Below are 15,581 nucleotides of genomic sequence, written 5' to 3' on the forward strand. Positions count from 1 at the left end.
AGTGATGACATACACACATCTCTTTCACATATTGCTCCCATGTCAACCTTGGGAAGGATACAAAGAACCTGTCCATCACCCTTGGCAGTCACTTGCAAAAAAGACAACCACAGCTACCGGCTCATTATAATAGAGTCCAAAACCAGGAGGAAGCTAAGTATGGTGGCACACACCTGTAATTCCAGCACCTGGGAGGCTGAAGCAGGAGGATCGAAAGAGTTTGAGGCCAGCCGGGGCTCCATGAGTGAGTTCAGGCTCAGCCTGTATTACCATAGCAAGACTATCAGAAAAAAACAGAATAACACAAAACAAAACAAAAAGCAGGGAAGAGTCTCAAATCTTTATTCAGACAAATTTTCTCAGACCTCAGGCCCTGATAATGCCACCAACTCCATCCTTTACCCCACAGGAGGCATTCAGTTGAGGCCACAAAACATCACATACAATACATTCATGCATTTCATCAAAAATATCTGAGGGATCCAGGTATGGTGTGATCTCAGCACTTGGGAGTCTGAGGCAGAAGAATCACCACAAGTTCGAGGCCAGCCTGGGCTACACTGGAGTTCAACACTGCACTACAAATCGAGACCTTAACAAACAAATGAGGAAGACCCAGTTTTGATGATAAATGAGGAATAGACTTGGCCTGCTGTCCTCATTCATGAAGACTCTGGTCTGGCCCAGGGACATCTTCCTTGGAGGCATTGAGGCACTATTACTATACTGTGAACCATTCCCTGACCTTAAGAAGGCACTATAAAGAGGAACCCAGACTCTACCCAAATGTCCACCTTATTCTGAACACTCATTCTTGGCTCTGAAAAAGCTTTCCTGACACTTTATCCAAGACCCAGAACACAACCTTTCTCCATAGCTGAGGGCCCTTATCCCTGTAAACATCACTCTGTTGGTTGTAGGTGCTTCGAGATTCTCCTATCTGAGACATGCATTAAGGAGACTTCTATCTCCTCACCTCTGCTGCAAGCCTGGAGCAGCTGCCCATGGCAACCTTAACTGCTGTAACCCAGTGTGTAAGAGGTGGAGGGGTGCAAAGACACGTTCTGCTACATCCATTGGTGGACACGAGGGGTCAGCTCCTTTGCTGTTCTCTGGGCTTGTTCTCCCTATTAGGGGAAGGCCTCCATGTACACTCATTCCTCAGGCCCATGGGCCCTGTCACACTCACACAGCAGGCTCTTGGCACTGCCTGCTCTCCTCCTGCCACCCAGGGATATAAGAGGTCACCCCAGGGGGCAGGCATGCAGGGCCTCTTGGATCTTTTCGCGGCAACGAGAGTACTTCTGCAGGATCTGTCGGAGGTGTTCTTCTTCCTCTCGCTGCAGGATACGCAGAAAGTTGTGTAGTTCTGGCATGGTGAAGGCATTCCACTGCAAGGGGGTAGAAGGAGGTACACAGGATGCAGCAGGCATGGCCAAGCAGGCAGACCGACACCTCCCCTGCCCCCACCAAGAAAACCAGGATATAATGGTCACAAGAACTGGGCTTTCTGCTGTTAAGCTCTTTGTTGAATAGTTGGTGCTAGACTCTTGACAGTAGTCTCTACAGAGAGGGATCATATAAAAACAGTCACCTCACTGAGTCAGATTATACTTATCTTCAAATATGTAGTCTATAATTGAAAGAGACTTTTTTTAAAAAAATAAGACAAGACATGATGGTGCACATCTGTCATCCCAGCACTTGGGAAGCTAAGGCAGGAAGATGGCTGTAAGTTTGAGGGCAGCATGGGCTACAAAGTGAATTTAAGGCCATCCTGAACTGCATAGTGAAACTTTGTCTCGAAAAGATCAAAACAAAACAAAACAAAGCAGGACTAGGGATCAAATCCAGGGGTTCATGCATACTAAGCAAGTATTCTATTACTGAGCTAGACATCCCCTCATCTTTGGTGCTGTGCATGGAACCCTGGGTCTTGTGCTGGGCACACACTTGACCACTGAACTATACCTCCATCCCCCAGGTAAAAAGTCAAAACACTTAAAGAGGAAGCTTCATGGGGCTGAGGATTTAGCTCAGTGGCCTAAGCGCCTCCTTGCAAGTGTGCGGTCATGAGTTCGATCCCCGGTACCGATAAAAAAAAAAAAAGGAAGCTTTATGCTGTCTTGGGCTCCCCATGTCATTAGATGGACTCCTGTATCTCTAGAGAATTTTCTATACCAGGAAAGAGCAAGGTTCTTAGGATAGGCCCTGGGCCTTAGCATGAGTGGCCTAGAAGCCTTTGCTTTAGCTAAGGCCCATATATTCCTGGAGAGGGTTTGCAGGTCTTATCTTCCAGCTCAATTCCCCCTCTAAGTCTTATTGTACCTATAGCCCATTAACTTTATCCACTAACAACCAAGAATATAAAGATGACTATGTACTCACATTTACCTCCCCAGAGTCATTCTCCTTCAGGATGAAACTCAGGGTCTTCTCACTAGGCCCTGCAAGGAGCCGTAGCCGGAGGGGATGCTCATCATCTGACAGTTTCCGGAAGTACACTGAAGGCCAGGAACAGAGAGAGGTATGTCAGAAGCCGGCCCAGCTACCTCAGCCCCTGTGAGCACAGGCATACGTCTACACACCCTCGCACAGGTAGGGGTGCACAGGAAGCTTACCTTGGCCATGACGTTCAGCCCGTTCGAAGAGTGCAAACTTGCGGGGATCATCTACCACCAAGAACTTCCGTAGAAGGGCCTCAATGACCTCACTTGCCCGTGTGCGTGACAGCACGTGGAGGTGCTTGACAGCATCCTTGGGCAGGTAAAAGGAGGTGCGGCGCCTCACGGCTGTGCCTCGCCCCAATCCCTTCCGGGCATCCTGCAAGGAGGGTGGTTTCTTGCTGGAGGGTACTGAGACTGGACGCACTAGCTTCAGTTGAACTTTGATGAAACCTGTGTAGGAGCCATCTTTGTTCTAAAAAGAAATAGAAACCAAACTATGACAGGAGATTCCTGGTGGGAGAGAACAGCCCTGAGTTCTTCTTGTCTACTTGCAGCAAAGGCTGGGTATACGTACACTGCTGCTTGGGCCCACCCAAGAATAACACTTGGCTATGACTCTTTGGGACACAGTCACATGGCTAGGTTCCTGCCCCTCCCCACACCCTCCTCCTGAGCTGTCAACTCACCAGGCTCATGAAGAGATTGCTGTTGATCTGGCCATTATACTCCTTGATCTTCTGTTCAATTTCGGCCTGAGAAAGATCAGGTGTCTCCCACTCCACAGGCTCATCCTAAAAGGCCAGCATAGATACAGAGCCCTTTAAGGAAACCAGGACTTCTCTGAAAAATGGCCCTGGGGCAGCCTTTGATTTCCATCTACCCTGATCTCATCACCACTCCTGAATCTGCATGCTATGGGTAGAAACGAAGCCAGATTCATTGGGCTTCTCTCCACTGCCCGTATAGGGCTATCTCAGTACAAGTTGTGGATCTAATCGTGGCAAAGTATCAGGAGCAACTTAAGACATATGGCTAGGAACTAGGAAAACAAGTAATCTGATTACAAACTCTTAAGAGTCAAATCATATCTCAGGACTTTGTAGTGTAGCTCAGTGGGAGAGTACTTGCCTAGTATGAATGAGGCCTTGGGTTCAGTCCCCAGGCCCCCACAATGAACAAGTGAGTAAGACAACAGTAAAACCATGTCCCAACTGCACAGTTGATTTCAGTACCCAATTTGGTTTAGAGTCAGGGTTTGTCCTGGAGAAGGCATTCCATTTGTCCACTCTATTCTGGCACAGGGCCATGGCCCCCTGCAGGGTAGCAGGTGTGGGGACTGATTTACATCAATAATCCAGTCACCAGTGGGCAGGAGGGGCAGGGCAACCTACAATGTCCACACTCCTTAGTGGGATTCCTGGAGCCAATTCTCCATGTCTCAGGCACAGTAAGGAAAGCACTGTGACATGCCAGTTAACTCTGATCCAACCTGCATCAAAGGTGGCTTTAGGCCAGGCTTCAATCTACCAGAGGTATACAGGCAACTTCCCGGTATAGCCCATCCCATATGTGCCAAACAAGTGGGCTTCTGTACTTTTCCCTTTAGCCCAAAGACTTTAGGTTTACCATTAAAATCTCCATATCCTCTTCTAGGGATTGGATTCTTGCCAGGAGGGTAGAGCTGCCTTGGTTTTGAACTTTTTTTTACCAAACTGATTGGCTGCAAGTACATTAGTCTTACTTCCTGTTGATGTCACAGAGGCCCTATTTGTAATGGGAGTGTCTCAAGCACAGCAGAGATCACCATTAACCAAAGCCTCAGGAAGGGGTGTTTTCACTAAAAGGTCTCCTGTAGAAAGACACTGTGCTTCAAGCTCTGAGCCAAGAACGGTCAGGGAGCTCCCAGACTGCTGCTTTGAAGCTCCCTAATCTGTTTTTATTACTGATGAGTATAAATGGGAAGATAATATAGCACAATAAAGTCCAAGACTTTTGAGCAATCAGTTCTTTACAATCCCCAAGCAAATCAAAAACTAAAACCAACCAGCAAATAAAACAAATGGTATGGGTCCTGAAAAATGAGGAACTTGGGCAGTGGCTGCTGGCTCTACTAAACTTCCCAGACCCATCTCTTTTTCCTAGTGCTCTAGCCTGTATTCTCCCCAAAATGAGGCTAGAGGCTGGAGGGTGGGTGTGTTTGTTCAGGCTGGGATAAAAGAGTGGTCCCGAGAGGAAAGGAATACCCAGATGAGAGGCTTGGGGGCAGAAGGAATACTGAGTAGACTACCGCTCTGCTATGACAAGGAAGAGCAGTGTTTACAGAACAGGAAGGCACTGGGATAGTGCTAATTTATTCCACTTCTTTGTGAGGTCTCTGAGACCAGTCTGGGATGGATAACACTTCCTCTTCCCCTCTGAGTTATCCTGGAGTCCTGAACCTGGACTCAGTGACCTCAGTTCCAGTTCTCCCCTTCTCCAGGTAAAAGGTCCTCAACTGTAATACAATTACTCTCTCTCTCTTTTTTTAATCGGTACCAGGAATCAAATTCAGCACTGTGTGCTTGCAAGGCAGGCGCTTATGCTGCTGAGCTAAATCCCCAGCCCCAATTACTCTCATTTGTAATATAAGGGACTTGAACTAAAGTCACTAAGCTATCCTGTCAGGATTGTAGAAGAGGAAGCAGAATTGTAGAAGTGGAAGTTTTTGTTTCCGAAGCTGCCTAGATTTTAAGTTTTCTTTGAGACGGGGTCTCATTATGTTATTCAGGCTGGCTTCAAACTCAAGGCGATCCTCCAGCTTCAGCCTCCCCAGTGCTGGGATTACAGGTTTGGACTACCATGTCTGGCACTGAATAGTCTAACAATGACCTACCAACGTACAGGACCATGGACTGTGGAATTTTCCTTCTTTGCACAATAGCAACCTGTCCCTCTCCTCTGCTTCAGTTAATTTTGACTGATGGTCTTATTTCACATATGATGGGACTTCTCAGCATCCTTTGCAAGTTGGCTAGTGTCTTGTTGTTTTCCTACCTTTGCACTTGAACTCCGCACTCACTCAGAGCTCAGATTTTGAGGTGCTGAGTACCACCCCTTCTAGAAGGAATTTTGTCAAATTGCATTTAAAGCATCATCCACAACTCTATTTTCTTGGCTTAAATGAGGACTTCAAGTGCCGAGTGCGGCTCTATTAAACTTCCCAGACCTATCTCTGTTTCCTAGTGCTCTAGCCTGTACACTCCCCAGAGGCATTCCAGCTCAGGACAGGGCACCTCCACGGAGATCTCTGCTAATGAAGGGATCTAGTGGACTCTGAGAGGCTCTGCTGCCCTGGCACCTTACTTTACAAATTTAGGTTAGTAATCTGGATCTTCTGGATCTCTTTTCACTGGTCTTCACCCACCTTCTTGTGGGTAGACTGCTTGGGAATGCTTACAGGCCTAAAGGAGGCTTCCTTTCTATCCATTCCCAAATCCTCTTTCCCAAGAGGAGAGAATGCATCCTCTCCATCCCAGCTACTGGTATAAGAGAAAGACCAGCAAGCTCCATCCTGGGGTGCGGGGTGCGAATGGGGTGGGGTGGGATCGTTGCCTCTTCCCTCGGAAACACACTTCTCATTTCCCGGCGAGGATTCCTCCCCCTCCACTTCCTCTGTTCTCCTAGGGCAGGCGTGGGAGCAAGCGCCCAGACGCACAATCAAGATGTTAGCGCGCACAATCAAGATGTTAGCGCGGGCTGTACAGCTGACTTTAGTCAGAGTCATTTAGTCTCCCGTCCACCCTAAGTCACTGAGCAGCTAGCTCTGGTTCAACTGGTCTGTGACAGACAACAGGACCAACATGCTGGAACCGGAGCTTTACCCGAGGGGCGCTCGACACGGGGTTCTGCAGGCTGGCCCCGGAACGCCTCTGGCCGACAGCAACTCACCGGGGAGGGCGGGTCCCGGTGCCCGCCCTGAGCCCGCGGGCACCCCGGCTCCCACCTGGTCTCGGCGAGGCCTGCGGGCCAGTGAGGTGCGCGCTGTGAAGTACTGCTCGAGCTCTGAATCCGAGTCCTCTTGGCTGCAGTAGCCACTGCTGGTCGTGCTGCTCCAGGTCATCTCAAAAGAAGGCGTCTCCGCCTCGCCCATCACCCCGTCAGCCCGATACCCTAGTCCCACCGGTCCCGGGCCCCTGCGTGTGCGCTTGCGTCAGGGCTGGCGCCTCACTGCAACCGTTAAGACTGAAACGTAGACGTCCCGAAATCCAGCTTTGGACTTTTTTGGGGGAGGAACATCGAAGGGCGGGGACATACACACCGCGTCTCCAAAAATGACCTCATCACCCAAGCAGCCCTACTCCAGCTCCGGAGGCAGACCCCGCCCCACTGACGGACCGTGTGGGAGTTTGCGCATGTGCACCAACACAGAGGCGGATAGCGCGAGAAGGCGCGGGAAGTACGCGTGCGCGGAGGCCCCTGAAAGCATCACGCTTGGACTGGCAGCCAAGCACGTGAGGAGTTAACCCCTCTACCCCGGGGAAACCAGCTACGTATTAAGATGCTCACTCAATGAGCGCAGCGTCGGGGCTACCCTTGAACATGGGCTCTCTCGCCTGTCGGTCCGCGCATTACAGCCCCGTCCCAGCGCTCACCACATTTGTGTCGCGTTCCAGCGCGGGGTCCCAGCCCAGGTCCCGGGGCCCGCAGCAGTCCAGGCAGACAAGTGCGCGACAACGGTAGTGGCAGGTGAACTTGCAGTCTGTAGAGAGGGCTGGCCGTGAGGCGGAGAAGCCCCAGCTCCCAACTCGGAAGAGCATCCCGAGGGCAAGAGCTGCATCTCGACTGGCTCTGTGTCACCCACCCTATCTTAGGGCCTGGTCATTGCCCACTGCTACTCTGACTCTAGTGCTCATTTCTAGGCATATCTTAACTGGCTGGAAGGTGGTTAGGGATTGAGGCCGCTGGACTGGTAGCACCAGGCTTACCCCTTCTGCCTTTGATTTGGAGAAATAAGACAAATCTAAATCTATGATTTCCTCTATCAACTGTTCCCTCAGACCAAAACACTGGTTTACAAACACCTGTTTTCCTCTTTACTCCTCTATTCACTCCACTCAGGGCTGCCCTTCCTTCCAGAAAACTACCCACGTCAAGGAACTCTGGGACCCATTCTCCTGTCTTTCTCTGCATCATTTGTGACTCTCAGGCACCACCCTTCAGGTTTTTCTCTCCCTTCTCTACAACTCATACTTTTAGCTCCTTGGCTGGTGCTGCCTCAGCTTCCAGCTCCAGTGTCGATGTTCAGTCCTGATCACTGCCCTGCTATCTACATTCATCTACCCCAGAACCAAAGCTCTAGCATCAACCTGTTATCTTAGATTAGTGCTTTTCCTTGGATATTTGACATTTCAAGTGAATGATCAAAACTTAACTCTTAACTTAGGCCTCATTCTACCCTTTCTAGATTTCTCATCTCAGCGACATATTGCCACTACTCCCCCAGTTGTTTGAGGCAAAAACTCATCTTTGATTCCATCTCTTATCTGTTTTTCATCACAGTGGTCACTTTATTTCTCCTTGAAAACACAGCAGTGTCCCAGTCTGTTTTGTATTCTGTCACAGATTCTGTGCTTCTCCTGTCAATGTGAGCCATACTCTTGTACTGGATGAGATCTCCATGTCTCCATAGGCCTAAGGCTCTTCCCTAAATGGTCCAAAACACTCCTTCATAACCCAGAGCCGCATATTAGAATAATCTGGGGAGTTTTAAAAATTACACCTAGGGTCCAGTTCCAGTAACTGATTCAACAGTTCTGAGATAGGATTCAGGCATAGGGGGCTGGTGGACTGTAAAAGTGACCAGGTGAGGTTTTTAAAACACTGCTGAGCTAAATCCCTGCTCCCCCCCACCCCCCACCTTTTTTCTGACCTGGTGACTCTTTTTTTTTTTTTTTTTTTGTCTTTTTCATTTTTACCGGTACCAGGGATCGAACTCATGACCGCCTGCTTGCAAGGCAGGTGCTTATGCCGCTGAGCTAAATCCCCAGCCCCGACCTGGTGACTCTTGCTGGTTGGTAATCCCCAGGAGGTCAGGAGGACCACTGAGTACATGACTTTTCCTTACTTTAGCATCAGTGGCTTCAGTGGGCTCAAAAATAAATGTTTGTTAAATAGACTCAACAGAATTCCTGCTTGCCCCCTCCCACTTTTCCTAGGCCCCCTACCACAGATGGTTAATTTTCCTTCACCTCCGGAATTTTGGAGGGGACACTGAGTGAACCACTGGCACAGGCAGGCCTGCAAATGTGGACTCTGAGAACAGCAGGTACAAAAGTTTTTTCAAGAAGGGTCATGTCTGGGCTGGGGATTTAGCTCATTGGCATAAGTGCCTGCTTGGCAAGTGCAAGGTTGTGAATTTGACCCCTGGTACAAAAAAAAAAAAAAGTCATGTCAATCATTTTAAAAACAAACTTGGCATCAGCACTTTGTTAGTCACAGGCAACCACTTCTGCTCAACTGTGCCCCACACCAGATAGAATACCAGAAGGCAGAAACCATCTTCCTGAACTCTGTTCCCAGCAAGGTGAGGTAAGGTAACAGACCAGGTCCGCAGGACAGTACCCATCCACCCTTTCCTCCAGGGAGCTGCCCTGCAGTGATGTCACTGTCCCATACCCGCCCATTCCACTCTCCCTGGAGTGCGGGGGCTACTACTTACGAGTGCACTGCAGACCCTTGCGCACGACACCCCAGATGAAGTCGCCACAGAGATCGCACCACGTGTGAGTGGTGGGCCCTGCGGGCTGGAAGTGGTGGCCACGGCCTGGGGCCTGCTGCCGTGCGGGTTTGTGCGTGCTGGCAGGCGCGATGCGCAGCGCGTTGGCACGCTCTAACCGGGTGCGACCCAGCCCTGGGCGCCCAGGTGGTACCAGCTCCCGCAGCTCAATGAGCTCTGGCTCCGTCGACATGGCCCGACCGGGCGGGGTTGTCACCCGCGCTGAGCCCTGGCTAATGCAGGGGGGTGGGTGTGGGCGGGGCCGCAGGGCGGCCTCGATTTGGCGCCGCCCTCAAGGTCCCAATAGGGCGGTAGGAAAGGGCCAGGAGACCTCGAGCAAGGCAGTGAAAACCCTCTGTGAGCCGACTGTATTGGCCCTCGAGTGGGACAGGCCCGGGACACTCTTGAAGGGCCCTTATCCTTTCTTTCCTTTTCTCCTTCAAACCCCCCCTCCCCCAACAACAGCAGCAAAGTATCATACAGAGACGAGAGTTTCTGGGGTTTTGCTTTACTGTGCTAGAGGAAGAGGGTCCCCACATCCGGCCCTTTCCCTCACCTTCCACCCACGCCTCCAGCCCAGGTTTGTTAAAGCTGAGGTCTCCCTGCCCTCAGCCTATCCGTTGGGTGGGACAGGAAGTGGGGTGCCTTCACTGGGTGTGATCAGTGGGGATGGGCCAGTAACTTTACTGGGTCTGCTCTGCTCACAACTAGCAGGCCTGGGGCGTGGCAGAAAACAGACCCAGATCCTGTGATTCAGGAGAACATTCCACATGGGTTGTTTTGGTCAGCCCTTAGCAGCCACTGTTCTCATTTGGCTCTGTCACCTTGGGCTGCCAGGAAGCAAGCCTTTCGATGCTTCTCCCAGTGTTTGACTTGGCATTCCCTGCAGGCAGACAGACCAGGGCTTGTGGGAGATCTGGCAGTGGGGGCTTGGAGTCCAAGGTCTTAGGGTGCCCTCACCTGCAGCAATACCATTCCTTCTGGCATCTGGAGCAGCGCTTGGAGGCCTCTGCATTGCAGTAAGCACAGTGAGGCCTTTCTGGGGCCACTGCTTCTAGTACATCCAGCCTGTAAGTCTCAGACCATCTGAAGAAGGGGTCAAAGGGTGTGACTGGGTCTAGAAAATAGGGGAGCAGAAGTACCCTATCTGCCCCTTCTACCAGCCCTGCAGCATTTACCTTCGTGCCTGCAGCCGAAGGTCCTGCTCAGAGGGGCTGAACACATGCTGAAGCTGGTGCTTGGCAATAGCCTGCCATTTGCCTTTGTTCTCTTGCTCCAGCCGCTGCCAGATTTCTGGGATCTAGAGTAGAGAAATGGTGACAGGCAGGAAAGAGCTGACAAAGTGAACAGTGGTCCTCAGTGACTAATTTAAAAGTGCCTACCTGTTCCAACACCAGGTCCTTCTTAGGAGGCTGGGTTTCAACTAAGGCCAGGTGAGCCAAGAAACCCTTCAAATCTGCCAGGTTGGGAAGCTGGTCCAGGAGTATGTCTGTGAGGAAGGCTTGAAGCTGCAAGGGTGTCCAGGGAAGGTCAATGTGAAACAGGTGTGAAGGCCTGGGATGGGTTCCTGTGGGGCTCATGTCCCACTAGCCCAAGATCCAGACCAAGGACAGGGGAAGAGACAGGGTAGGATGGGGTGGCACAGTGCTGGGGCCATGAGGACAGGAGCAAGGAACTTCTCACCTTGAGTAGCTGTCCCTTAGCAAAGCTTGTGAGGTAATATTGAGATCGGGCTGCAGGGCTTAGTAGCAGGTTATACAAGGCGATCCATACTTGCCCTTCTAACTTGCTCAGCTTCTGTTGCTCTGAGGGGGTCACTGCCTGCCAATGGCCACTCTCAAATTGCTGAAGCTTTCCTGGGAAGAAACACCAGTCCACCAGGCATAGGCCGTGCAATCTCTTTGAGTGGGCCTGCTGTGTGGGATAAGGGATTGCCCACTGCCTGGGCAAGGTGGGAGCACCTGGACCATAGGACTTGCTCAGGCAGTGAAGGTGCTAATCCCAGAGCAGTGTGAGTCCTCAGCATTGGACTCATAGGATTTGTCTGCTGCAGAGCCAAGGCCCAGGCCCACCTTGATATTCTCTGGGATTTGGGGAAAAGGGTTTGCCTGCCAGTGCACAAACTGCCCACTTCCATCAATCTTGAAGGATGGTGGGGCATGGTGGTGCACACTTGTAATCCTAGCACTTGAGAGGCTGAAGCAGGAGGATTGCTGTGAGTCTGAGGCCAGCCTAGGTTACAGAGTGAGACCTTGTCTCAAAAAAAAAAAAAAAAAAAAAAAAAAAAAAAAATCCTAAAGGATGTCTTGGAAGCAGTGGGGCAGGACTTAGGTAGGTGAGGGAAGATCTTACCTCCTTCCTGCCGTCTCCAAGGACTGTGCTCCAACAGTTCTACCAGGAGGCAGGGTAGGTTGTGGGTGCTGAGCATTCGACTCAGAGTGCTCAGGGAAAGGCTAGGGGAGGGATGGCATGGAGGTGAGCACAAGCTTCCAGCTCTCCACTGTGGGCACCAGACCCCGAAGGACTGCCTACCTGTCCACACAGTCTGTGATGTAACGCAGGACTGAGAGAGCCTTCAGGGAGATCTCAAATTCCATTAGCGCTGCCTGGTTCTGCAACTCCTAGCAAGACCACACAAGTGTCCTAGCTGGGCCACTCTCTGCCCACATAGGCCTTGGGAGATCCAAATATGGGGCTTTACCAACCTTAGGAAACCTACCTGCATAGGGGTACTATCCTGGAACTCCTTTTCTTTAGGAGGGCCACCATGGCTAGTTTGGCCTATCAGCAGTGTCAGTTTACGGTGGCAGTAGTCCACCAGGTCTAACAGAGTGTCATCTGCTGATTCACACACCTCCTAGTGGGGCACAGGAGGGAAACCCTCTCTCTCTCTCTCTCTCTCTCATGTCTTCCCCACATGGATGGTACCTGCTAGGCCCTGGCCTCACATAGTGTCTCACCTTATGGAAGAACACTGTCTCTAGGAGGTTGATGATGGAGGCCTCGTGGTGTACCTGCCAGACAAAGAGGAAGGTGGGCATGGCCTGTAGGGAGGGACAGGGGCTACAGCTCCCCAGTCCAGAGCTCTCTAGATAGAGTGAGACGAATTCTGAGCTGGGGGCCCTGCTTACCACCATGTATATGGGGAAGGTGTTCAGAGGCTTGAAGTCCTCCAGCCTGCATAGCACAGGGAACACCTTCAGCTTCCACATCTCCACTGCAATCAGCTCTTCCACCAGTGTTGGGATCTTTCAAAGGTCGGAGAAAGAATAGGGATGACATAGACCTACTTTTTAGCCTCACATCTCTGGCTTAGCTGGACTCAGCTCTTAAACTCCTCTGGGCCTCTAGAGTCTCCTAGACCCTATAAGTACACTTCCCTTCTCTGTCTTTAGATTCCAACTACCCAAGCTTTATTTCCAACTACCCAAACTTCTCTGTGGGGACACCCACCTGGTTCCTGTGATGGGCCACTGTCATCAAGCTGCCTTGCCTTCCTGAGCCTGTACCCTATCCCCTCTTCCTTCATTTAGGTACCCCTTTTAGGCCAGCTCTCTTGTACATGCCCTTCTTCTGTTCTGTCTTGGCCCTTTAAGATTCTTTATTGTGTCCTTAGTTTCACTCTTATTCAGGACCCTTTATAATGTTCTATTCTGTTGAGGACCATTCTGTATAATTGTTGGGGAAAAATCATTTCATAATTAAATTGTGATTAGGCTTGTCCGAGGCCTAGTGCCTTCCATACTGGCTGGCTATGGTATGTGGGAACATAATTCTATGTGCCTCTGGTCACAGCTGAGGCCTCAATTGTCCTGTGATGCTGTGATGCCCCAGGGCAAGATTACATCAGCTGAAGACATTCTTGAGAACCCAGTAGTAATACAAATAGTTTCACTTTGGGGAAAGAACAAACTCCTTAACCTGCCTCTCTCCCCACTGTCCTCATCAACATAAAGATCTTCATCAACATAAGGTCACAAATGCATTCTGACTATAGTATAACACCCAGTAAAGAGTGGCTTGAGTGTGCCTTTGTCCATCCTGAGCCAAGTGACCTCCCAGACTCTCTCATGAATTACAAAATTTTTCTTTCTTATCCTTTCACAGTACCCCTCACTAGGCAGACTGGGGGGCTGTTTGGCTCCCAATACTATTCCCACCCTACCCCTTAGTGGTGGACTTGCAGGGGAACTCTTTTATCAAGTGATATCTTTTTTTCCTTTTTTGGTACTAGGATCAAACTCACGACCTCGAGATTGCCAGGGCAGGCACTTACACCATAAAGCTTAACCCCTGGCCCTATCAAATGATATCTTTTTGGGTTTTTTTGGTACCGGGGATCAAACTTATTACCTTGAGTTTGCCAAGCAGGCACTTACTCAAGTGATGTCTTGAGTCTGCTATTTGTGCCACCTCCTGGCCATTTTCCAGCCAGTCATTTCCCTGTCTCTCCCATGTCAGAAAGGCTGCTTCCTTCTAAGTCGAACTCCCAAATGTACTTCACTGAGAATCTCCTATGGACTTACGAGTCAGTTTAGGATGATTTTAGCACATGGGGCCTTTCTCTATAGCCTAGCCTGTTTCAGATCCATAACTGTCTCTGTAATCAATCCATCCCTTACCACAGACTTGGTGTGCCTGGTTTCTGTTCATAAGGAGTATGCAAGGAGATGTAACACATTACTCTTTCCCCTTTGTGGGGGTGGCAGAGGTGCACTGCCCAGAGAGAACCTGAGGCCCCTGAGGCGTAGGGTGGCTGAGATATAGGAAAGGCAGGAATCCTTGGCATACCTTTCCATAAGTGACCAGCAGCTCCTGGATGCGCTCTCCCTGGCTGGCCGTGGCATCAAGGATGGCTTGCATGTTCAGCTTCTCCATTTTCTCATGTTGCTGGTTCCACCTGCACAGAAGGGTGAGTGCATTTGGGTGCCCATGTGTGCACCAGGGGCGAGGATGGGCGCTGAGTCGTTTTGCAGACTAACCGGAGGGATTAAAGGGGCTCATGGGATATACTCCTAGACCCTGCCGCAGTGTCAAGTCCAAGCCCTCCCACTCAAGGAATTAGAGACTTAGCCAGTCCGAACAATCTCACCCTTCTGAGCCCATCTCCTGAGGCCGGAAGCTGCGCAGTTGCTGCACGAGCGTGTCAGCTTCCCCTGGCAGCAGCAGCTCCAAGTCGCCCATGTCGAGGATCCAGCGGACCTTGGGCAGTGGTCGGGGGAGGGGCACTAACACGCTTTGGGACTGCTGGGTCTGGGACCGGACAGTTGCAGAACTACTGCTGGGCAGTTGGAGCGCGTGGGTCTTGCCGCCATGGAAACGGGAGTTAGCACCTGCGCAGCGTGCCCCACTCTGGCACGCCTACTTAGCTCGCCACGCCCACCCACAATAGACTGCAGCCTTTGGGGAATGTAGGATTTCTGGCTCACAACGCTCGCGGCCCATGCATCTCTCGGCCGTATTCTTGCGGCTTAGATTCTCTCCCCAGACTTCAAGTTGGCTTGCACACGGTTGGGGTAACCTGGTCCCCGCCAGCTACTCCTGCAGCTGTGCCCCTTCCATCCGTTTTTCACATCCCGCTGCACCGGTTGACTCCACTCCTAAGTACTGCTCAAAGCCCACAGTTTTTCTCCTTTCCTAGTTCAACCTGGTCATGGGGTAAGTGTAGCGGTCTTCACTAGACCAGCTTCTGCTCTGGACCTTCCCAGCAGCTCGAAGTCTTAAAGGAGTACATCAGACATTACCCTTGTGCAGGTGGGCGGCTCTGCAGCTATCCGCCTTCTGAACACCAGCTCAGATGCGGTTCACCAGCAGCTTTGCAGGATTACCCCGTGGCCTTTCTTCCTATTTTGGGACTTCGATTTATTTGGTATTGGAGAGTGGACACAGCACCTTCGAAAGTAATTCAGGCTCGCCTCTAAACTCATGGCAATTCTGCCACAACCAGCTATTTTTATTTTACTTTAAGACAGGGTCTCACTAAATTACTAAATTGCTCAGGCTGGGATCTAATTTGAGATCTTCCTGCCTCTGCCTCCCAGAGTGCTGGGATTACAGGAGTACTCCACTATACCCGACTGGGACTTTGATTTTTGAATCTCCTTCATGTTCCAGCCCCATTGGCTTCTCTTGGGTTCTTCTTAAATCCCAAAGTTTTTTTTGTTTTTTCTCTCTCTCTCTTCTCAAAGTAAGAAGTCCTCCAGCCCACCTTTTGACTCAGGGTTTGCACTTGATTCCTCCCTTGGAATACTCTTCCTTCCTCAGGGGTCAGTTTAAATAATTTCTGTGCAGTCTTTCTTGCCCACTTGATCTGGCGAAATCCCTGTTTCCATCTCAATTCATTTTTCATTAGTACATCTGTTTCTAGCTTTTTCAGGTTA

At 50.6% G+C, this 15,581-nt stretch overlaps 2 protein-coding genes across 8 annotated transcripts; both read right to left on the minus strand.

Annotated features, from left to right (window-relative positions):
* Positions 1–325: 325 nt before the first annotated feature.
* Rassf1 (Ras association domain family member 1) lies at positions 326–9,587 on the minus strand. 6 transcript variants are annotated; one of them, XM_013159746.3, is made up of 6 exons: positions 9,145–9,587; positions 7,079–7,185; positions 3,134–3,238; positions 2,622–2,919; positions 2,395–2,504; positions 326–1,391 (listed from the first exon to the last, which is right to left on the minus strand). In XM_013159746.3, exons 1-6 carry the CDS (start codon positions 9,392–9,394, stop codon positions 1,245–1,247), a joined length of 1,017 nt encoding a protein of 338 aa, XP_013015200.1. In that variant the 5' UTR covers positions 9,395–9,587; the 3' UTR covers positions 326–1,244. The 6 variants fall into 6 exon arrangements, with proteins under 6 accessions (XP_013015200.1, XP_003476742.1, XP_005006729.1 ...); XM_003476694.5 differs by having other exon boundaries at positions 2,389–2,504; XM_005006672.3 differs by lacking the exon at positions 7,079–7,185 and having other exon boundaries at positions 2,389–2,504; positions 9,145–9,293.
* A 106-nt stretch (positions 9,588–9,693) lies between these two features.
* Positions 9,694–15,530, minus strand: Zmynd10 (zinc finger MYND-type containing 10). 2 transcript variants are annotated; one of them, XM_003476696.5, is made up of 12 exons: positions 14,294–15,530; positions 13,993–14,101; positions 12,333–12,449; positions 12,162–12,215; positions 11,921–12,058; positions 11,734–11,822; positions 11,554–11,654; positions 10,885–11,057; positions 10,584–10,709; positions 10,380–10,501; positions 10,162–10,287; positions 9,694–10,084 (listed from the first exon to the last, which is right to left on the minus strand). In XM_003476696.5, the coding sequence occupies exons 1-12, from the start codon at positions 14,383–14,385 to the stop codon at positions 10,009–10,011; spliced, it is 1,323 nt and encodes a 440-aa protein (XP_003476744.1). In that variant the 5' UTR covers positions 14,386–15,530; the 3' UTR covers positions 9,694–10,008. The 2 variants fall into 2 exon arrangements, with proteins under 2 accessions (XP_003476744.1, XP_023415840.1); XM_023560072.2 differs by lacking the exon at positions 11,921–12,058.
* Between the last annotated feature and the right edge of the window lie 51 nt (positions 15,531–15,581).

This window comes from Cavia porcellus, unplaced genomic scaffold (assembly GCF_034190915.1).
Source record: "Cavia porcellus strain 051 isolate PalLab524CR breed Dunkin Hartley unplaced genomic scaffold, mCavPor4.1 scaffold_5, whole genome shotgun sequence".
In the NCBI taxonomy this organism is placed as follows: Eukaryota; Metazoa; Chordata; class Mammalia; order Rodentia; family Caviidae; genus Cavia; species Cavia porcellus.

Bases quoted from the DNA above. Each gene is read 5' to 3' on its own strand.
- Zmynd10 (XM_003476696.5), bottom strand. From the start codon at position 14,385: ATGGGCGACTTGGAGCTGCTGCTGCCAGGGGAAGCTGACACGCTCGTG. The intron at 14,102-14,293 runs GTGAGATTGTTC...CCTTCTGTGCAG, and splicing joins CAGGAGATGGGCTCAGAAGG to GTGGAACCAGCAACATGAGA. The intron at 12,216-12,332 runs GTAAGCAGGGCC...TTTGTCTGGCAG, and splicing joins CCTTCCCCATATACATGGTG to GTACACCACGAGGCCTCCAT.
- Rassf1 (XM_003476694.5), bottom strand. From the start codon at position 9,394: ATGTCGACGGAGCCAGAGCTCATTGAGCTGCGGGAGCTGGTACCACCT. The intron at 3,239-7,078 runs GTGAGCGCTGGG...CTGGCCTTTTAG, and splicing joins TGGAACGCGACACAAATGTG to GATGAGCCTGTGGAGTGGGA. The intron at 2,920-3,133 runs GTGAGTTGACAG...ATTTCTTTTTAG, and splicing joins GCAATCTCTTCATGAGCCTG to AACAAAGATGGCTCCTACAC.